Source organism: Protopterus annectens, chromosome 9.part0 (assembly GCF_019279795.1).
Source record: "Protopterus annectens isolate FY-2018-M chromosome 9.part0, PAN1.0, whole genome shotgun sequence".
In the NCBI taxonomy this organism is placed as follows: domain Eukaryota; kingdom Metazoa; phylum Chordata; order Ceratodontiformes; family Protopteridae; genus Protopterus; species Protopterus annectens.
This window is the reverse complement of record NC_056743.1, coordinates 736,707,361-736,728,526: the sequence shown is the minus strand read 5'-3', so window position 1 is coordinate 736,728,526 and position 21,166 is coordinate 736,707,361. Positions and strand designations below refer to the sequence as shown.

General features: G+C 37.1%; 1 protein-coding gene across 1 annotated transcript in view; it reads right to left on the bottom strand.

The window, feature by feature from the left end:
• The window catches only part of LIN7B (lin-7 homolog B, crumbs cell polarity complex component), a 192,329-nt gene that overhangs the window by 63,979 nt on the left and 107,184 nt on the right, over positions 1-21,166 (bottom strand). Inside the window, exons 3-4 of the mRNA XM_044083360.1 lie at positions 8,639-8,710; positions 2,432-2,641 (exon numbers count right to left, since the gene is read on the bottom strand). Of these exons, the coding sequence (XP_043939295.1) occupies positions 2,432-2,641; positions 8,639-8,710 (282 nt within the window). The remainder of the gene's footprint in view (positions 1-2,431; positions 2,642-8,638; positions 8,711-21,166) is intronic.

The following is a 21,166-nucleotide window of genomic DNA, read 5'->3' as shown; positions in this document are numbered from 1 at the left end:
GCTATTTGATCACACTAAACAACAGCTGCTAATTTGATATGGCAGGAGTAGTGTCAAATAATGTATTTGCAAACATCAGTTTAAAACCAGCACTATTATGACTTATGCTTGTGTGGGGTTGGGGGGGGAGTTGCAATGTATTAATAGCAACAAGCTGGCTATTATGTCTTTCATTTTCCATCACAAGTATCAATGTTGCACATTATGAAGATCAATGGCAGAGTGTGCAGTGAGTAGAGTTGCCATCTCACAGTGTATAGCTCTGGTTGAGTTTATTGCTGTGGCTTCTTCTGTGTAGAGTCTATATGCCCTCCTTGTATCTGAGTGGCTTTATTCATGTAGTCTGGTTTCTTCCAAAACCCCAAGGATGTGACATTGTGAACTGGAGTGACTCCAATATGTCTGTAGGTAAACATGCAGTGTGTATAATATGTGTGTGTGCAAACTGTACATTATGTGAAAGACATGGCTTGTCAAGGAAAGTGTCAGTATGAGTGTGTTTGTATAAGAAATCAGGATCACTCATGATACACCTGATGTTTAGGGGCTGCATCAGTGTGTGCATGTTTGCTTGAGAAATCAGTACAGTTTGTAGTGAAAAATATCCGTTTTTATCTCTGTGCATGCACATTGTTGCAAGGTACATGCTTAACTCTACATGGTAGCTCTATGGACCAAAAAAGAACAGTTCACAGGTCAGACTGATATCAAAGTGGTACACTGAAGGTGACTGCCTTTGGGGGTCTGGGTGAGGGTACATGCTGCATATATGTTTGACAGGAGCGAACTGAAATATGATTGAAGCCATTTGTGTTTTCATCCTTTTTTTTTTTGAGGGGTAGGGAGACACTATTCCTATATATGATTCATGTAGCCTCATAATCATTTGTCTTCTCAGTTTATTATGATCTGGCATTTTGTCAGATATAGCTTATTTCTTGAATAAAAAAAAACAAAAGAATAAAGTTCTTTCCTTGTTTATGTTTTTGTTCAAACCATCACTGGATTGAAAGGTTGGAGAATAAATCTAAGATACACTTCAGAGCATGTATAACCCCATGGTAAGCCTAGCAGCCCCCAAACCATTTGCTTAATTTGATTATTTATTCTACAGTTACTACAGTGACATCTTGGTCAATTAGGGTATGCTGAATGGATACATGAAAAATAAGACAGAATCCAGGTCATGATTTTAGTTCAGACCATTACTGAAATGAAGGGTTATAAAAAATATAAAATGTACCTCAGAACATTTAGAACATCCATGACTTCTGTGGCCTGGTGGTTCCCAGGCTACTGGGTGAAGTCATTTATGTTCGCCACTGTTATTATAGTGCTGTCTGGTCCAGTTAGGATGTGTTAAAAGATGAGGGGGGAAAGCTGAGTAAGACAAAATGTGAAACATGATATAAAAAAGTAAACTGAGTGATGACGTGATGCTGTAGTGGGTGAATCTTGGGGGGGGGGGGGGCAGCACTGCAACATGTATGTGGGGGGGGCAGACAGCAGCAGGGATGGACACTATCAGACCTATGGCACCATTTTAACTAAGGCCAGCCTTGGTTGGGAAGGATACAGTATATATCTGAAATAAGGCAGTTGCATGTTAGGTGCATTTTTAGTTGTGACCTGAATTTGGGGTATGAAGAGGTATATTTTAGATGGGGAGGAAACGATTCAAAGAGTAGAGGCTAAAATGGAGAAGGGGTTTCTGCAATTAAGCTTAGATTTTGGGGGAGTGGAAGTAGAAGGCAGAGTAGTTCTAATTTTTAGATAACAGGAGGGACTCTGCCTAATGAGTTTAGCAGCTAAAGGTAATATAGCTTGATTATTAAGTAGTTTGCAAAGCAGTAACCCAAGTAGGAAAGTGGATCTTTGTTGGACCGAGTGTCAGTTTAGTTTTTTCAGGTGTTTTACATCAGTGTTCTAGTTTACGGTACAGAGTGTGATGAAACAACAAATTCTACTGGAGATGGTTTTAATTGTGGCGGTGTTTTTTTTTTTTTGATGAGGTTGCTATTAGTAGAAGACCATATTAAAGTTATGAAAGTAAGAAGCTTTTGTCTATAGCTGACCTAGTGGCATATGAAAGAAAGCAGAGATCTTCTTGGACTGGAACAAGCATGAGTTTATTTTCTTTAATGAGTTTTCCAGACATATGAAGAAATTGGAAAACATCTTTAATTGAAATTATGAGATGCTCTGAATTGAAATTAAAGACATATCTTTAACAGCTACTTGACAGGCTAGCATCCCATGTTCACAACTTCAGGTACTTCCTTTACATTAACCCATATTCTGGAGTTAAGAAAGCCCAAGGTTACTTAAAATCCAGCAACACATGGCAAAAAAACACACAAAGAACAAGCAAGCAAGCATCAATCCAGTTTAAACATCTCACAATACAAAATAAAACAGTGCAGAAACTCACCACGCCATTAACAGACAAGAGCTGATCCCCACGTTTAAGACCTCCATGTCTGTCTGCAACACCACCAGGAATGATACGAGAGATATAGATTGGAGAGTTCTGCTCCTTTCCACCCATTATGTTGAATCCCAGACCTTCATCAGTTTTGGGAAGCTCTACTACTCTTGGGTGAGCATGGCCTTCACTTGCAGCAAATGCTGCAACTGTTGCCTGAGACAGAAAAGAAAGGAAAGGAAAATTAGATACTTGCCTATACTTCTTACAAAAGGCATCTCTACACAAAACATAAGAAGCAAAGGATATAGATTCTTCCTCTACAGATTTTGTTAATGAAGCAGTTCTTGAATGAGTTGGATCAAGAACAGATCTAGAAATGCAAAGTTATGCATGCATAATTTACAGAACACGACAGGCACCAGAAAACCAAAAGAACACACTTACTCAATCTTCATTTTTCTTAGGCAAAGTAGAAGTCTATAAATGTCAAGTGTAACAATGTGAGGTATTGCCAGCTATGCCAGGAGAAGTAGGGTAGTGGATGTGCAACATATGCCAGCATAGCTAGCTACAGTTTGTAAAGAATTATATGTCATTTGTATATCAAACTGATTTGTACAGATGCTTGTGATGAAAATGTATTTGAAAAGCTGCTTGTGTTAAAAATGTACTAACAGCAGGTCCTTAACTGTATTGTAACTGTTTAAAGGTATATGTTTTAACAGAGGATACTGGAAGAGAAGAGGTTAAGTTCAGCCATAGCTAAGTTTTAGAAAAATATCCTAAAATTAAATTACCTGGTTTACCGTAAAGACTGTATCTTACAGTTCTGATTACAACCAGAGACTAAATGTCTGTGCCAGAGAATGGTTTATTAGCTCCTGTAGGAAGATTGGAAGTGTTTTATGATTTTTAGCTTCCAGATGCAATAGCACATCTCAGTAATGCTCTGTCTGTGTGTATAGTAACACATATGTGCTAAATTCTGGTTCAGTTTCTAGCAAAGAGGGTAGCATGGGAACCAGGGCTCAGATGACCAGATGTATGTGATGTATGATTATGTTTTAATACCTGATGAGAGAGAAGTCTGAAAGCAGTCTGATTTTGGAACCTGACAAGGAAGAAAGACCACTCACCTACTTCATCTTGCCTTGCTCTAGTAAGTGACCGGGGAATAGTAATTCTTTAGATCAGTCAGGAAAATGTAGTGAGATTAGTGAAGTATTGCTTTTCTGTATCTGTGTGAATCTATTTATCTGTGTTATTTTAATATTTCCTGTTTCTGAAATTCTTGCATTTATTGTTAATAGATATTTAGTATTTCCATATTTGTTTATTATTTATTATTAAATATATTTAAATTTTTCATTGTGGCTGGACCTTTACAGAATATTTTAAACTTTGACAGTACTTATATCTATTTGGTGACTCTGTAGTCACTCCTGAAATCCTTACCACATTGGCCAAACACTATCATTTGTATTAATATTAATGCAATTCAGTACAATTGGGTACCCTTGTAAGAGCCTTAGAGTAGCTGGCTTTGGAGTGTCTGGTGGCAGTGTAACTACCTTCTAGTCAGGCAGAAGGAGGCATAGCTAATAAATCAGTGCCAGCCTTTCCCTGGTGAGTGGGTGTGTGTGCAAATCAAATCTCAAAGAGTCTGTGTGTCAGCTGCTTGGAGCAGGGACACAAACAACTGGTTTCACAGAGAGGGTGCTGGAGAACTTGGCTTGGATACTTGACTGAGGACTCAGCTCTACAGCTGTGCAGTGGGAAGTCTTGCCGAGGGACCTGAAAAGAGACAGAGACAGAAACCCAGACCGCGGACTGAGTGTGTTCCCTGTGTGCTTTTAAGGGAAATTGTGCATGGTGCAGAGAGCTGCATCTGAAAGTACTGTGTGCATCTATTTTTGTTCCATGTGAACATCCCTCTCCAGTGTCAGTGGTGAGGTTTCAGGCTCCTTGATTACTGGCCCAGAATGGGGACATTACATCAAGTACTATTATTGTCAAGATGTTCCACACCATGCTAAAGTTATCCTTGCCATATTAACAAAAAATCCTTTCACATTTGTTAGCAGATCAAGAAGTGTTGTTGGTGCACACATAAGGCAGTATTACTTCATAAACTTTAAGCATGGCTGAACATGTCTAACCATTTAAGACCTGCATCATCAATTATAGTTAAATTAGAATGTGGTTGTAACTAAAGAACTGGGATACAGAAACCTCTCCTTGACATCTGGCTGCATTTTAGAACGTTAAAAACAGGTGTATCGGGCCTAATGAATAAATATTCTATCTACAGTAGGGCTGATTATGAGAATGATTTTAAGAAGAAATAACTGCAAACAGTACATGTTAGTGAATATAAATATTTTAAGTGTTTCTGCATTTTCATAATTAATTTTGGTGTCTAACAGATCCTACCTCAAGTAGTCCTTTGGACATATTAAGCACCTTTATTTGCTTTAAAATGTTTGTATACATAAAAATGATAATGTAACAAATAACTATACATGCGTGCACAAAGTTTGCTGATTACTTCATGCCTTGCTTAAATTTCATAAAAAACATCCCCTTAATGTAGGTGAAGAATACTGTTCCTTATTTGCTTTCCCTTTTTAGAACTGTTTTTTGGCCCCCAAACCCAGTAAACTCAGCCCAATCACTGATGACCCATTCTTTTCTCTTTTCTGCTCTACCATTAGTACCCAGTTCCATCAGCCTGTGGAAGAGGTCTCCCCTCTCCAGGTGAAATCAGCTGTACCAGTGACCCAAACTATTAGAGCCACAGGGAAGGATAAAAGGATCATTTGCTATGTGGCCATCATGAACAACAGGCAGGCATTTTCTGTTAGCTGATCATTAACCTGTCTAAACCTGCCAGTTCAAGTACATACAATGCAATGAGTGCCTCATACTTTCATGCAGCTGCATTCCTTCCACACACTCATGCTGCTCAAGGGAAGATGCTGCTCTTCATCCCGGAGCTAGACTCTGACTTCCTACACAGGAAGGCCCATCACCCAGTGCAAGACCAGTCCTCTGGCTACTCAGTTCTACTGCCTACTGCAGGCACTTCTGTATGTAATACATTAGTCAAACAAAAGTCAGGGCATTGTAATTAGGAGTAAAGCCTTCCAAATCAGATAACCAACTGACATGTTCCATTTTACTTTATTTAAACTAATACTACTAAGGTCATACACATCTTGCCATTTGAGACAAAAAAAGTACTACTATTTTACCCCAGATCGTGAGAATGGACAGGATCACCCTATGCAGTAGTATAGTGAGGATTTCCTTACTGCAGCAAGAGCAACTGAATCAAGTAAAGTGTTGCCTCAAACTGTTAATCTGGCAACTGCTAGGTAAACAGAATGGCAACCAGAACATTATAGCTGTATTTTATAATTTATTAATAGGTAAATGAGCTTGTCCACAGACTGACGTACAAGGGCAGGGGTAATACAGCACATAAATATATGGATAATTTAGCTTAGCCAGTCAACCAGCATGTTTTTTGGGAGTTGGGAGTACCAGGAGGAAACCTACATATGTACAGAAAAAAAACATGCAGATTGCAAACAAACTGACTCGAAATCAGAACTGAAGCCAGGACCTTGCAGAATTTTTTCCTCTGAGCTGCAGTTCCCTCTGTATGTTATTAAATGAGCTCAATCATTCAGCTTACAGAAGCATGCATAACACTATAAATCCAGCTGACAGGTCTGAGTTTTGGGGACAGATTTCAGAGCTAGCTTTGCTACGATTCATGCATGTCTCCCAACACATTGCTTTTGCACAGTAGATTTGGAGTATTACAAAATATATCCTTGTACGACACATATTGCATCTTTGCCTTTGAAGTGTCTGTCTACTGTCTCCCCTTTCTTGCTCTTCTTAGTTCTAGAAGACACAACTAAGACTTATTAGCTATTCTAAACATTTGGTTTGCAAACTGTACAGTTAGAGCCACATTTAATACTTTTACTGCATAATAATGAGAAATATTTAAGCTTTTTCAAGCTGTGAATCAGTTAGCTACTTGTTGCTGTCCTATTTGGAAAACATAATTTCATGATGCTAAGTAAAGCATGGGGTAATAATATTTCAGTCCTTTAACCATGAAATGTATTAACTTTGAGGATAAATAATTACACGGCTTTTTCAACTGTATAGCATGACAAAAAGGCACATGCAGTCTTTAAATTACTCATTTTGCTTACTTCTATTCAATAGTCCATCTTGCACTAATAATTTAGAAGAAATGTTACAATGTAGAATTTAATTTAAAAAATTACTTTAGCCATCAAAACTACATTACTTTACACTCATTAATCAGAGTTGTACTCTCAGTGTAAGATACAAAGCCTGCTAGCAACACTGGAGTTTGTATATTCCTTGCACAAATAAAACCTGGTATTTTGTTTGCATATTTATACTTTTCATTCACAAACGTAAAAAGAAAGAATGCAGAAGCAACTTTAGATTTTTTTAGAATCACAAGGAATTATTTAATTTTTCTCACTTAAAGCTGCCACTAAAGAACAGATACAAGTAAAATGGTTTTCTACTGGCCATCTTTGAACTTTTGGCCAATAATTCTCAGAACAATGGTATGCCCTTCATATTAAAGAACCAGCCATAGTTATGGTTCTGATTTTAATACAGACTGTTATTGTACTGACTTTGAGCTGTTCATGGGTTCATATGTAATTATATCCTTGTGGCTATTTTGTGCCTAAACAGTTTTCATTGATTTGCTTGAAATAACCTATTCTATTTAGTTACAGATTGGCCTCACCCACCCAATGGTCAATAATTATATATTATCCTTGATCAGAATAACTGGGACCATGCCATAGATAATTTGAGGGGACCCATGCATGGGATAAAGCATTTAGGAGCTGCTTCTGTCCATTAGTAGTAAAGGGGGTAGTCCTGGGGAAAATGTTCTGTTTCCCATCCACAGATCTGAGTCGCACTTGAAAATGGACAGGGATGAACTTTGTTTTATGTGGATAGGGAGTCTGTTCCACAGAAGTGGTATCCTCTGCGAAACACACCTGTCCTGCCAAACCATTCTGTTGATGTTGCAGAAGAGGTTTAGATCCCTAGACCAAGTATTGCTGATGCCATTTGACTTGCTAATGTGCAGTAAATTCATCAGTATTGGGTCGGAGGGTGTCTTGTATGTCAGACACAAGTCAACTCTTAGCAGACTGCAGGATACAGATTATAATGTTAGGGCTTTCAGATGGTCCATGTAGGACATGTTGTTTAGGCCTTGTATGCTTTTAGTAAGGTATCCCTAAGGGCATTCCAGTTGTGTGTGTCTGCACAGATACATGCCAAAGGGGGCATTATTTTCAATGACTGGCCTAATGAGGGCTGAGTAAAGGGGGGTAATGACTATGTCATTATTGTGGATATATATATATATATATATATATATATATATATATATATATAGATATATATATATATATATATATATATATACACACACATATATATATATATATATATATATATATATATATATATATAATGTAAATTATATATATATATATATATATATATATATAGATATATATATTATGTCATTTTTATTTATATATATATATATATATATATATATATATATATACACATATATATATATATGTGTGTGTGTGTGTGTGTATACGTGTGTGTGTGTGTGTGTGTGTGTGTGTGTGTGTGTGTGTGTGTGTGTGTGTGTGTGTGTGTGTGTGTGTGTATGTATATATACATACACACACACACATATATATTATATAAACAATATAGGTTGTGCGTCAGGCCTAGCAAGCCGGTACGTAAAAATCAACTGCCAATCATTAGTGGACCGGAGTTCCGCTGTGGCGACCCCTAACCGGGAAAAGCCGAAAGACACAAACACACACACACACATTTTATTTATATATATATATATATATATATATATATATATATATATATATATATATATATGCGTGTGTGTATGTGTGTATGTGTTAGTCAGTGTTTTCAGCTATTTCAGGCAAGATGTGTGTTTATCAATAACCACCCTCTAAATGATTACATAGCAGTTTGTTTTTAAATTTGAAAATTAAAATTCTAGATTTTATTATCTTAAAGTTAAGTGATGCATAGTGGTTTTTTTTTCAGAAATCTAAAACTGAAAGAAACTTATCTTACCTTGGCTGTGGCATGTGCCTTAATTTCAGCAGTGCCCGCAATGTCCAGTGTGTCATAAAGCTGTTCATATACCTGCAATGACAGAAATGAGTGTTATCAGCATTTCTAATATCAAGTTATACAATTACAGGTGCACACATATTCTGCCACAGGAAAAATATAAAACAGGTGTCTAGTATGAAGCAGGCTAAGCAAAATCTTCATTTTTTTCAAATTCACTGAGAGCCTGGCAGTACAAAAAGAAACTTCTAGTCTATAAGGAACTCAACATGAAACTAAATATTTATGATAATTTTTCTGGCCTCATTTGCCATGTCTGCTTCATGTCCCTGTCCCTGTCAGTCACATGCTTACTAGCATGAAAAAAACTGAGAAACAACCCCCAATCAACAATAAATAAAAAAAAACATACACAAAGTAAATACAAATGCTATGAGGCTCTCAATAAAATAATCAAAGATACATGAGATCATTACAGTTATCAGAAAAAACAATAGACCATAAGACCATTTTTTGTGCTTTCATTTGTAAACAAGAATTAAGTGAAGCTAACTCCAACAATGGATGCTTTAGCATGCCTGAGATTTTATAGCCATGATCTGTACGTAAGACAATGTTATCTGCAGTTGATGTGGCCACTAGGATCTGTTTCTACATAAATGCAAGCTTCTCAATTATCTAGGCATAACTCACTCATTACAAGTGAAAAGGTACAATTAATATACACTGTGAACACTTCCATATGATAACTTCTAAGTGGTGAAAGACAAAACAATTTTCTCCTAAATAAATACTTCACATGTGGCTTTCTAAAAGCTTTTAGTGTAGGCTATGTTTAAAGTTCCTATCCTGGTGGGTTGGAGACGATAAAATAATTAGTAGCATCTCATGTAGCTTTACTGTGTGGAAAACGAGTCACAATATTTAAGGTCTCAAGCCATCATAAAAAGATGCTGGATTATTTGCCTCAAACAACATTCAAACAGAATTTATAGATAATAAAGCATTCAAAAGGAAACAAACTGGTGGTGCAGAAAAATATACTGTAAGAAAATAATAAGATTAGGCAAGATTATCAAGGTGAGACAATTAATCCAAAACGTACACCTATACTGGTAACATTATGGCATTCTTACCAGAACCTAAACTTTTTTAAACTTTGCACTGCACTACACTTAGGCAAGAAAAAAAAATCAGTGTATAGAACAAAAACATCATTTGCCAAGCTATGAGATCAAGCTGATAAAAAATCAGGAAGCTGAACATACTGATAAACCACTTCAAAAAGGAGAGAAATAAACCGTGGTTGCTTTGGCCAGGAAAGAGCTATTAGAATAAAACAAACTATTCCTAGAGTTGCTTTTATTAGGATTCCTTGAAACATGTAACCAGAGGATATGCAAGTAAAAACATTTCCACCCAGTTTCTTCCTTGTCAGGATCTGAGGAAAATGTGCATTGACAGAGGAAGCAAAAAAAATCCATTAGAGGTACTCCACACTCTTTTAAGCTCTGTGAAACATTTGTGTATAAATGCCACTCAGATTAAGTTTTTGGCTTAAACCATCTGTTAGCGAGTTCTGATCCCCTGGAAGACAGATTAACGAATGTTGGAAGACAAGGACAGCTACCACAGTTTCACAGCCATATAACAACTGTGTACAAATGGTGAGAAATAATTCCTCTGTTTCTATGCCAGTTATGGCTGTGTTGACTGTAAATACCTTGATCAGTTCTTAGACAGGCAGTTACTGGGGTAAAAGACCACATACCTGGAATAGTCCATCTGCCTGTATGTGCTTCCTAAAAGATGGCTGCTGTGAAGATTTTGGAAAGGAAGAGTGGGAAAAATGGCATTGCTGTATCTATCTGAAGATGTCACCACAAGACAATTTTTTTATAACTAGAATAAAGAGAATAGTCAAAGTACAAAGGGATTTTTCTCTCGTCTCATCTGGTATTGTGAACCATCAGACTACTGGAGACAAACAGCACAAGATTCTGAGAAACAACCTATCAGCAAACTGGATCATTATATTATGTGCACAAAGAAAGACAAAGCCAACTCGGTGTGCCTGTTGTGCATTTTGCTGCATTTTGTACTGTGCCAATGCCTCCCTTTCTCCTCTGTGTTCTCCACCACTGTCTCCTACCTTCCTGAAAGCTTCAGGAAACCTACAATCTACAACTCTTTCAGTACCACGTGTCTGTCACCCTTTTCATGAATAAGTTTTTCTTTACATCCCAAATTAAACTAGTCTCCTCATTTTGTCAATTGCCTCCCTTCCATTTGTCCTTCCATTCAGGCCAGCTTTGTCACATTACCGAAATGATACCTCCCTTCTCCTCTTTATCCTTTTCTTCTCTGCCAGGGTGAACAAGTCCGGTTCCACAAGCTTCTATTTAAGTTCCCCAACAGAAGTACAAGACCTGTAATTATGAGTCCCACACATTCAAAAAATAAAGTGCAACTGTAATAGAAATGCAGTGAAATTCAAAACTCATTGTAATGTCATTTAACCACAGACATTTGAGTTTCAGACTTCATACCCTTCAGAAAATACACGCTAACACAGAACATGTTATAATAGCAGCTTTCAAAGTTTATAAAGGCAATATTTTAAATCTGTCTCTATTTTTGGGCCTTTGCCCTCCTCCCATTATTTTTGGTTTTGTCCAGATTTTTTGCACTGACAGGATGAGAGTTATGTAACCACATACTTAGTGTAATTTTACTATACTTGCACTTTCATCCTCATTGTTCTGGGAGCTCATATTGCGGTTCCCAGAGTTTCAAAATAAACCTTTCTCTTTGTTCTTCTTCTTCTCTTCCACTCTGTTTGCCACTGATTTCTCATTTGCTGCATCCCCTCTTTTCTTTAAAATGGTGACATAAAAGTATAAAATATTCAGATATGATGTAACAAGTGACCCGTAGAACAGCAAGCTGATGCTTCACAGTACCTTGTTCACTTCTGCCACAGCCTTCTCAGTCCGACCTAGATGAAACCTTTCTGCATTAATACTCATTCCCTTTCTTCTGCTCTGTGGCATCTAAATAAAGTGCTTAATATTTGTTTTTAATAAATGCTTTGTTTTTGGTGTGGCAAATCTGCTGCAGACTGTTTCTATATTTTTATTTTACACTCTGGGACTTAGTACTTCAACTGTGAGTTATATTACTTCCCAAATGGCACTAATTTTCGAAGTTCTTCATCTTGAGATGCAAGACTTTACACTTTGTAGTAGTGAGCCTCAGAAGTTGCTTCTGACCCCACCCTCTTAGCATGCTGTGGGTCAGGTTGTAGGCTTTTATCAATCTAGTATCATCCTACAGTTTTAGGTTATCTGTAAACCAATTGACTGTCCTCAAACACCTTCATTAATATACATAGAAATACTCAATGTGCACCAGACCTATGACTGACCACTTGTAAGACACCACTAAACACCTCCCTGCCTGTTGATATTGCTCCCCTATTAGTATCATCTGTTTCCTTCCACACATCCTTCCTAGATCCAACTGACTATTGTCTCTCTCCACTTTTAATTTCACAAAGTCTTTTGGGTTTCTTATACCATTGACAGGAATAGGGCGGCCACAGTGGTGCAGCGGCTAGCATTATTGCCTCACAGCAAGAGGTTCTCCGGTTCGATCCTCGGCTGGGGTGTCTTCTGTGCGGAGTCTGCATGTCCTCCCTTTGGTCACGTGGGTTTCCTCCGGGAGATCAGGTTTCCTCCCACATCCCAAAGACATGCTGTAGGTGGATTGGACACTCTAAATTGGCCCTAGGCATGAATGCGTGCGTGTGCCTTCTGTGGAAGGTTGGGCGCCGGGCTGGCAAGTCGACACTGTAAAACTCCACTGCCAATCATGAGCGGACAAATGATCCCCTGTGGCGACCCCTAACTGGGAAAAGTCGAAAGAAGAAGATACCATTGACAGGAATGGACCCCATTCCTAAGTCAAAGTTTGATTAAAGTATATGTAATTAGTGTTGTTTCTATCTTTTATGTTAACCTAAAGTGCTCTTTGCAGCACCCACAATATACCCAAAATTGACTCCTGAAAATTCATACAGAGTTGCATGTATCTGTAACATATCTAAATATGACTGTAAATTATTTTTTATGAGACCCATTACTCCTACTAGCATTGGAACTGTCTGGGTATCCTCCTTCTACATTGACCTTGTTTCTCCCTGCAAATCCTGGTATGTTATGACTTTGTGTCTCTCTTTACATAAGACACTGTTGTCTTCTTTTCATGGACTACTATATCTGGTTTTCTCGCATCTATTTTTTGAACTGTTGGTAAAGGGTGATCTCATGTGATATAAAGTTCATCATTCTCTATAATGCATTGTTGCTTACATTGCCAATATTTCTCAGATACTTCAGTATTGTAATGTTTGCACAATCCCCAATGCAACAGTAATGCCACATTATTATACCTTTCAGTTTACAGTCCCTCTGCCATTAGAGTATCACACCCAGCAACAAGATGTGTGACTTTCAAGTCCTGTTTTACATAACCTGCATTTGTCTGTTTCTCTCATGTTCAATTCACTTTGAAAATCAACATGTACATAGTCCACTCTCCAGGACTGCTAATATAAACCTTTCATTTTTTTGGTTTAAATTTACCTCTCCTTAACCATTTCTGTGTCAGATTCTGATGGACATGGGGTTGTTCCAGGAGTTTTCTGTACTTGCTACTATATTTATGCTTTTCCATTTTTCTTGCCTTCTCATCTGACCCTTCTCCTTACATTCTTTGTTTTGTTTTTTTGGCAGATTCAGTTGCTACCTGATTTTTGTCTACTTATGGTTTTGTTTCCAATCCCACTTGACACCAATATGCTTCTACTAAACTAAGCAGGGAAGTCATCTTAGATTTGTTCTCTCCAGGATTCAGAACTTTCACCATGTTTTAATCTGATGAGAACAGCACATATGTATGCAGTCCTATGAGTTTAGATCTATACATGTAATCAATTTACAAGGAGGCTCATACTTCCTTCAGAATGAGGAATAGATAATCTTGGTATACACTGATTTTTATGTCATTTGATAAGCGTGAAGCATTTCTCTTGTTTTCCAGTCCAAGTAATCCAAAACCTTTTGAGGTCAGTCACCCCAAAAGTGTAAGACAGAACAGGAAGAGCAAATTAGTTTACATCTTGGACTTGGTTCCTAGATGTCAGGGATGTTTTCATTATTAATTTTAGTCTTCTAAAATATTCTTTACTAAGTTTTGTTTGCATTTGTTTATGTTCTATTGTTGATCCCTCATCAGTTCCCAACTATTTACACATTCTCTCCTGCTCAAGTTCCTTTATATCACATTCCTGCCCCAGATTGATATGTTCTTGGTGGTGCAGCTTTCCTGCTGTAAATGTTGCTTTTGCACATTTATCAAGACTAAATAACATTCTTATATCATCTAAGAAAGTTTTGACCACTTCCAATTGGGCTTTCAGCTCCTCATCTGATGAACTATACAGATTTAAATCATCCACAAAAGGAAGAGGAGAAGTTTTTTTTTATTTTGTTGTTGTTTGGGAGCCAAGTTGCAGCCATAACCTAATCTGTTAAGTAGACAGTTTCATGGGTTAAGGGCAAGAAAAGAGTAGCAGTGACAGAGTCACCTTGCAGTATCCCTCCTCTGAATTTTTATCCCTGGGATAATAATTTGTCCTTTATCATGGCTTAGTTGCAAAGTGCTTTGCCACTGTTTCATACTCACTGTAATGTAAATAATCCATGTAGAGTATAGCTTATGCATCTGTATGCACTCTTTTATCCACGAGTATGGGATGCTGTGAAATTCTTTTTTGTAATCTATTTATGTCATAGATTCTTCCCCTTTTACAATTCTCTATTGTGACTTCTTTTAACAACAAATTATGCTCTGTTCCATATGACTTTCTTATGCTACCTTTTTGCTCTATTGCCATGACTGAGTCTTCTTCTAAATAACTATAAACTCTCTCAGCATCAAGTCCAGTATATAGTTCATACATAGTTGGAAGGCAAGTTATGGGAACGTTTGCGGGTTCACTCTTAAGGAGGAGTATAATTTTTTGTGTTTTTAACCAGGATGGTGTCTGTTCAGGGTGTGCATATAAGTAGTTCTTATTCAGGGCTAAATCTTCGTTTAATGATGTTAACACTTTTACCTCAAAGTTAGGTACTGCATCTGGGCCTGTTATTTTTCTGGTTAGGAAATCAACACCAACTATGTATAGTTTTCCTTAAAAACTACAATATAAAACTGTCTAACAGTATGAATAAGATTCAACATCTTTTCTGGTTAGGAACTTTTTTATTTTGTTTCAGTTTCTCTGGCTGTTACTTCATCCCATTTCATATCCTGTATATTTGAACTTATTACTGTTTCTTTGACTTTGTCTATCCATTCACCATCTTTGATATGTTGCACAGGATCTTCATAGATATTTCTCCAAAACATATCTATTTCTTCCTATTTTGATGGTGTTTCTATTCCTTTTGTTTTGTTTCACAATTCTCAATAAAACAATTGTGGGTCATCAATGAATTCTTTATTTTGTTCTTCTCCTTTATATTTTTCTGTATATCTTCTAAGTTTTTTTGCTTGTGCTGACATCTTCAGTTTATTATTTGCAATAGTACACAATAGAGCCTGGTCTATTTTAATACTGCACATTGCTTTTATCATGTCTAGCTTTCTAAGCATTTTTGTTGATCTTTTCCCTCTTCTATACTCTTCTAACAGTGACACTTCTTGTTGTACTTGCTTTATAGTTTTCTGTATTCAATACTTCCATGATGGCATTTGATTTCGGGTTCCTATTAGAAGACCGAAGACGCATTCTTTCGAATAAGTCTTGGTCGAAATTAAAAGACTGAAAAGGCAAAATATCGAACTGGCTTTTAAGCGAATTCTTTCCCTGGGAAAGAATTTGCTTGGCCGCTTCGTTACTTTACCGTTTTTGGCACTGTAGTGCGGTCACGGAGTTGGTATATTTAAGTAGGGGGTGTGGGGGGGAGGTGAAGCCCCACACTTAATGTAATGTTTAAATTGTTTTCTTTTTGCTTTCTTTTTTTTTTTTTTTTTGTTGGAACAGCGATTTTTTCCCTTGGAAAACAATCCCTGTTCTGACAGTTTGACATTGTAAGCTTTCGCTTACATAGGGTCGATTAATCACCGTTCGCTTTTTTAAGCGTTCGGTGATCTAATATTGATTTGATTTCTTCCTTTCCTTTCCATTAATGCCCTATATTTTTTGGTAAGATTTTTATCTGTTATTAATTTAGCTGTACAGTAATATACATTTACTTCTGTTATATCACATGACGTTCTGCTAATAGTCTTGATTACTGTGTTCATTTCTTTTAAAAAAATTCTAACATTTTGGGTATTATTGACTTTCTGTAATCTATTTCTTTCATCGATCTTAATATGTCTAGCCATCTCTGTTAAGTCAAGCTACTCTTCCCTTACATCTTTTTCTTCTAAACTGAGGGCACATTCTTTATTCTCCATTATCTGCAGACATTTACAGAATGTTCCAGAACATCTTCTTGTGACATATTCTCTTCAGCTACATCCTGCATCATCCAGTGCTCTTTCATATGGGAATTCACTGTTTTATCACTCCACAACATTAACTGTAAAACTGTTTGTTAGGGCACTCAAAATCATCAGACACCAGGAGATAAAACCTGCAACCACTTTTATTAATATGACCCCATTAACAAAATCACTGCATTTTCGTCAAAAGGACTTCATCAGATAACCAACAAAACCAAACTACTGTCTTATATACCCAAAAACCCTCATTGATAAATTAGTTAATAACTTAACACATATAAATTACTTTAATCATCCAGCATAGTACATTTAAAGATACCAAATCCTGATTCGACCCCCCCTATAAATCCTTAAATAAAAATCAATGCTGTCTTAAAAAATAAAAAAATAAATTTTGTGTTAAAACACGCCTTACTACTTCATAAACCCTAAAACCATAAAAAAAAATAGTAAGATTCATAAATAAAAATAAAAATAACCTAAACAGTATTAATCAATTAGCATACAACAATGCCATCTAAAGGAAGTTGGTCAACATTACATTTTTAAAATTTTCATTCCTAGTAGCAGAACACACCTGAGACAAATATCTATAAAATGCAAAGTGCAATAAATATCACCCACTAATACTAATGCGATGACATTCAAATATATAAAAATATATAACAATTATAAGTATATAAAACACAGAAAAGAAACCAAATCCCCCAAATAAATTTTAAATGTAAAATCCCAATGGATCAGCAAAGAGCCTAGCATATCTTAATTTCTGGACAGGAGCCAGGGAAATGTGCTCATTTAACACCCGTGGTCTATTGTCTTCAAGAATCAATTGCCATTAACCTCACTATACTCAGTTTTAGTTTCCCATGGCCCTCCTCTTGGGTCCTGAGCTATTTCTTCCAACACAAAGAAAGTATAACTGGCATGCTTACATCCCAAGGTATGTTTATATAATGCATTCTTCTCTTCTTTGGTCTGTACGTCATATAGATGTTCATAAATTCTCTTTTTAAGTTTCCATACAGTTTTCCCCAAATAGAAGGCATCACATCCCTTACATTCCACTAAACAGACCACCCCCATACTATTACAGTTTGAATGGGTGGTGGCCTCAATCCTTCTACCCCTTGCCCTAACATAAACTGACTCCCTATTAAGTATGTTGGGGCACTGTGCACAAGCCCCACATTTATAAATGCCAGCTTTCTTTTTTCCTCGTCTCATATGTGCATTCTCTTCTAAAAGTTCATTAACATGTTTTCCTTTCTTAAGGACAAATCTAAGGGGTTCCTTTAGAATTTTGCCCAAATCTGAAAAACTGGCAAACGTCTTCCAGTTATTACTAATTACTTTCTTGGTGTTATTTGTGCCACTATTGTAGTACATAACATAATTTCCTTTATATTTGTTGTTTCCATTATTATTAACTTCCTTGGATAAAAAATCATCCCTATCCATACTTTTCTCCTCCCTAATATGGCATTGAATTTACCTTTTCTTTCTTTAAGCACTTCATTTTTTACTTCTTCTATCATTTTAGGTAGCTACCTTCTCTCATTAAACATATTACTAAGTTCCTTACACTTATCCAAAAAGTGACCATCTTCTGAGGTCATTCTAGATGCCTTAATAAACTGGACTTTAATTACATTTCTTTTCTGTGTGTAATGGTGTGTAATGGTGGACACTAGTAAAATACAAGTAGGAGTTAGAGAAAGTATCTTTATGATGGATTTTAGATTTAAATTTAACTGTGTCAGAGTTACCAGCATTTCCTGTTCCTTCCCTTTCTGTGCAACTCCAAAATAACTTTTGTACTGGATTCCTACAGAAGGGTCCAGAGTATCTGCATGTGTCAACTGATCAGATGCTTCCCATTCCACCATGCTGTGATATTAGTGTAGTTGGATTTTCTACACTAACTTCTTCAGTTTGCAGGTAATCCTTAACTTCAGTTTCTATTTCTTTAATTTCTCCATTACTAATCTTCTTTTCTACTTTCCCCTTTGTTTTTATTATTGACAAGACATCCATTTCCCATATAATGCCCCCAAAGGTTCCCAAAAATACTAAAATATGAATCCCTGTGTTACTACAAAAATTTAATTTAACCAATTAAACAAAAATAAAATAAATACATTTAAAAACCTTTGCCATCTCTTCTCAGTTTTATTTCTGCTTCTTCTATCAAGCAACAACAGATACAGTAAACCTCCAGAAACAGGACCCAACTCAGTTTGGTTTCATCAAGGGCAGATCATGCCTATTTAACTTGGTGGACTTCTCTGAGAAAGTAACCAAAGCAATGGATGAGGGAAAATGGTTCACACTGCCTACCTTGACCTGGCCAAGGCATTTGACACAATAACCCACTCGAGTATTGTTGACAAACTCAAGAGGTTAGGTACAAACTTGCATGTCACCTGGTGGATAGCTAACTGGCTCACAAATAGGACCCATGAAGTTAGAACTCAGGAGTCCACGTCTACAAAGACACCAGTCACAAGTGGAGTCCCTCAGGGATCAGTCCCTGGACTGTTCCTTTTTTGGCATTTACTTTGCTGAAGTCAAGGCCAATGTCAGTGGACTCTGGCTGACTAAATCTGCAGATGATTGCAAATTAGGAGCTGTCATTGAATGCCACACTGACACAAATGTTCTCCAAGAGGGGCTGACAAAGACAAACAATTGGTGTCAGAGCCATGGACTAAAACTAAATGCCAAGAAATGCATCCTTTGGGAAGTCATCCACCCCTGTTAACTACCATATTGACAACACACCCCTTAGAGCTAACCCAGAAGTCAGGGACTTAGGGACACACACAGATAGTAATCTAGCCTTTGACCATCACGTGTCTACAGTAGTGAGGAAATCATTCTATGTTGTGCAACTTACAAACAAAGGTATGACATCTAAGTCCAAGAAAGCCATTGTCCCACTGTTTTCAGCATTCATCACCCCTATCACTGAATACAATGCCCCCTTTGGTATGTACCTAACTAGGCATATCCACCCACTGGAACGTCCACAGATGTTCCTCACTAAAAGAATACAGGGCATAAGTAAAATGTCCTATGCAGACCACTTCAAGAACCTATCACTATATTCTGTCTCTTACAGGCTTTTGAAGTGAGATATATGCCTGGCACACAGGGTATTGTCAGTCCCCACTCTCATGGCCCTCCTGCATATACAAAAAACAAACAGCACCAGAATTACTGTTTTAAAGATTTAAAACTTGCCTATAATATAAATAGGTCCTGCTGGAGAGACAGGTATGTATCCCAGAGACTGCCCCATCTATGGAACAGGCTCCCAGTCCATGTGAAGCAGAGTTCCTCCCTCACCCAATTCAAGTGCAACTTGGACAACTGGATGGGGAATGGGAAATTCATCCCTGGATTAGCACCTATGTCTCTAATGGACACAGGCAGCCTGTAAATGGTTCATCTCCCAGGTCCCTGCTTGTAAATGTTTCCTCTCCCAAACCCTGCTTATACTGATCAAGGGTATCAGAACTTGTCAAAGATTTGGGATGCATGTCTAGGTTTAAAAAGGCCCTTGTGATCATTAGCCTAGTAAACACATATGAACATAGAACCCAACTGTGGTTTTCCATCTCATATACTGCACTCAACATATGTCACAATCTACTCTTGAAATTATGCCAACTAAATACTAGAAGCATGAAAAACACGTTGGAATAGTTAGACTTCATCCTAGATACCTGTAATGCTGACATTGCTGCAATCACTGAACCATAGCTTAATGGTAACACTATTTGATTTGTACCACTTCTTTCTATACTATGTTTACATGCACATTCCTAGACCAGGTAAAATAGTTACAATGGGAACCAAGCTTCTATATAAATCCTCTTGTCCTAATTGAATTCACAGTCAGTCCAGCCAGTCCGTAAGCACAAATGAGAGACACTAACTGCAAAATTCTATTCAAACCCTTCTCTAAAAAACAGAAACTTTACATTGCAGTAGCACATTACCCTGCCAGAACAAAAACAAATGTGAAAACCTACTTAAAAAAAATAACTAAAGCAAAACCATCTTCAAAACGTCTAATAACTCTTAGTGACTTCATAAAACTTTATGGACCTCAAAAAAATGACAAATTAAAATCAAGCAGACTGTGATACAACTATTAGAATCCCCACCCCCACCAACCCAAAGCACAGATGATAAAACTACTCTCTTCTGGACCTAGTCATAACTAATATCCTCCTCTCAATCTCCTCACTACAGCTACTTCTCCCCAACTTAAGCAACCACTACCCCAGTCATTAAATTTCAGTCCCCACCCTAAGTAACACCCCACAAAATCAGTAATGATTTTAAATGTTAGGACTCACTAGAGTGAGCCTCAAAACAAAGAGAGGGAATGACAGAAAGAATGGACTTACATATACCTAGTCCAAGATTATTTCCCGGCATATTTAGTTTTTTTCCTGAGGTATGGCGATCTTGGAGTTGGTATAAACAAGTTTGGTAGCTTTGGGTGGGGCTTGCCCCCCCCCCCACATCAGGGGGTGCAGGGAAGGTTGCCCACCTGAAAAAAAACAAATTTAAAGGAGAAGAGCAATGTTCGAGATTCACTCTTGTCCTAGATTTTTGGTCTTTTTGTTTGCCGGCACTTGGCATTCGGACTGCTGACTTTTCAATAGGGACCAATAGGAATCGTATTCTTTTAAAAGCCACAAAAGAAATCACCATGAAAGCCATCTAAACTCCACTGACTTTTCTCCAGTGCTTAATTGCCAATATCCAGATTCATTAAAGTACAGTTGTGTAAGTAAACTTACCAGACTGTGGATGGTGATTCATTACTGAGACTAATCAGAAATGTCTTAAGATTCCAAAAGCAGGATAAGTTATTTCTTACACTTATTTCATTGAATTGCACTTCTATAATGCTTATAATTGTGCTATACA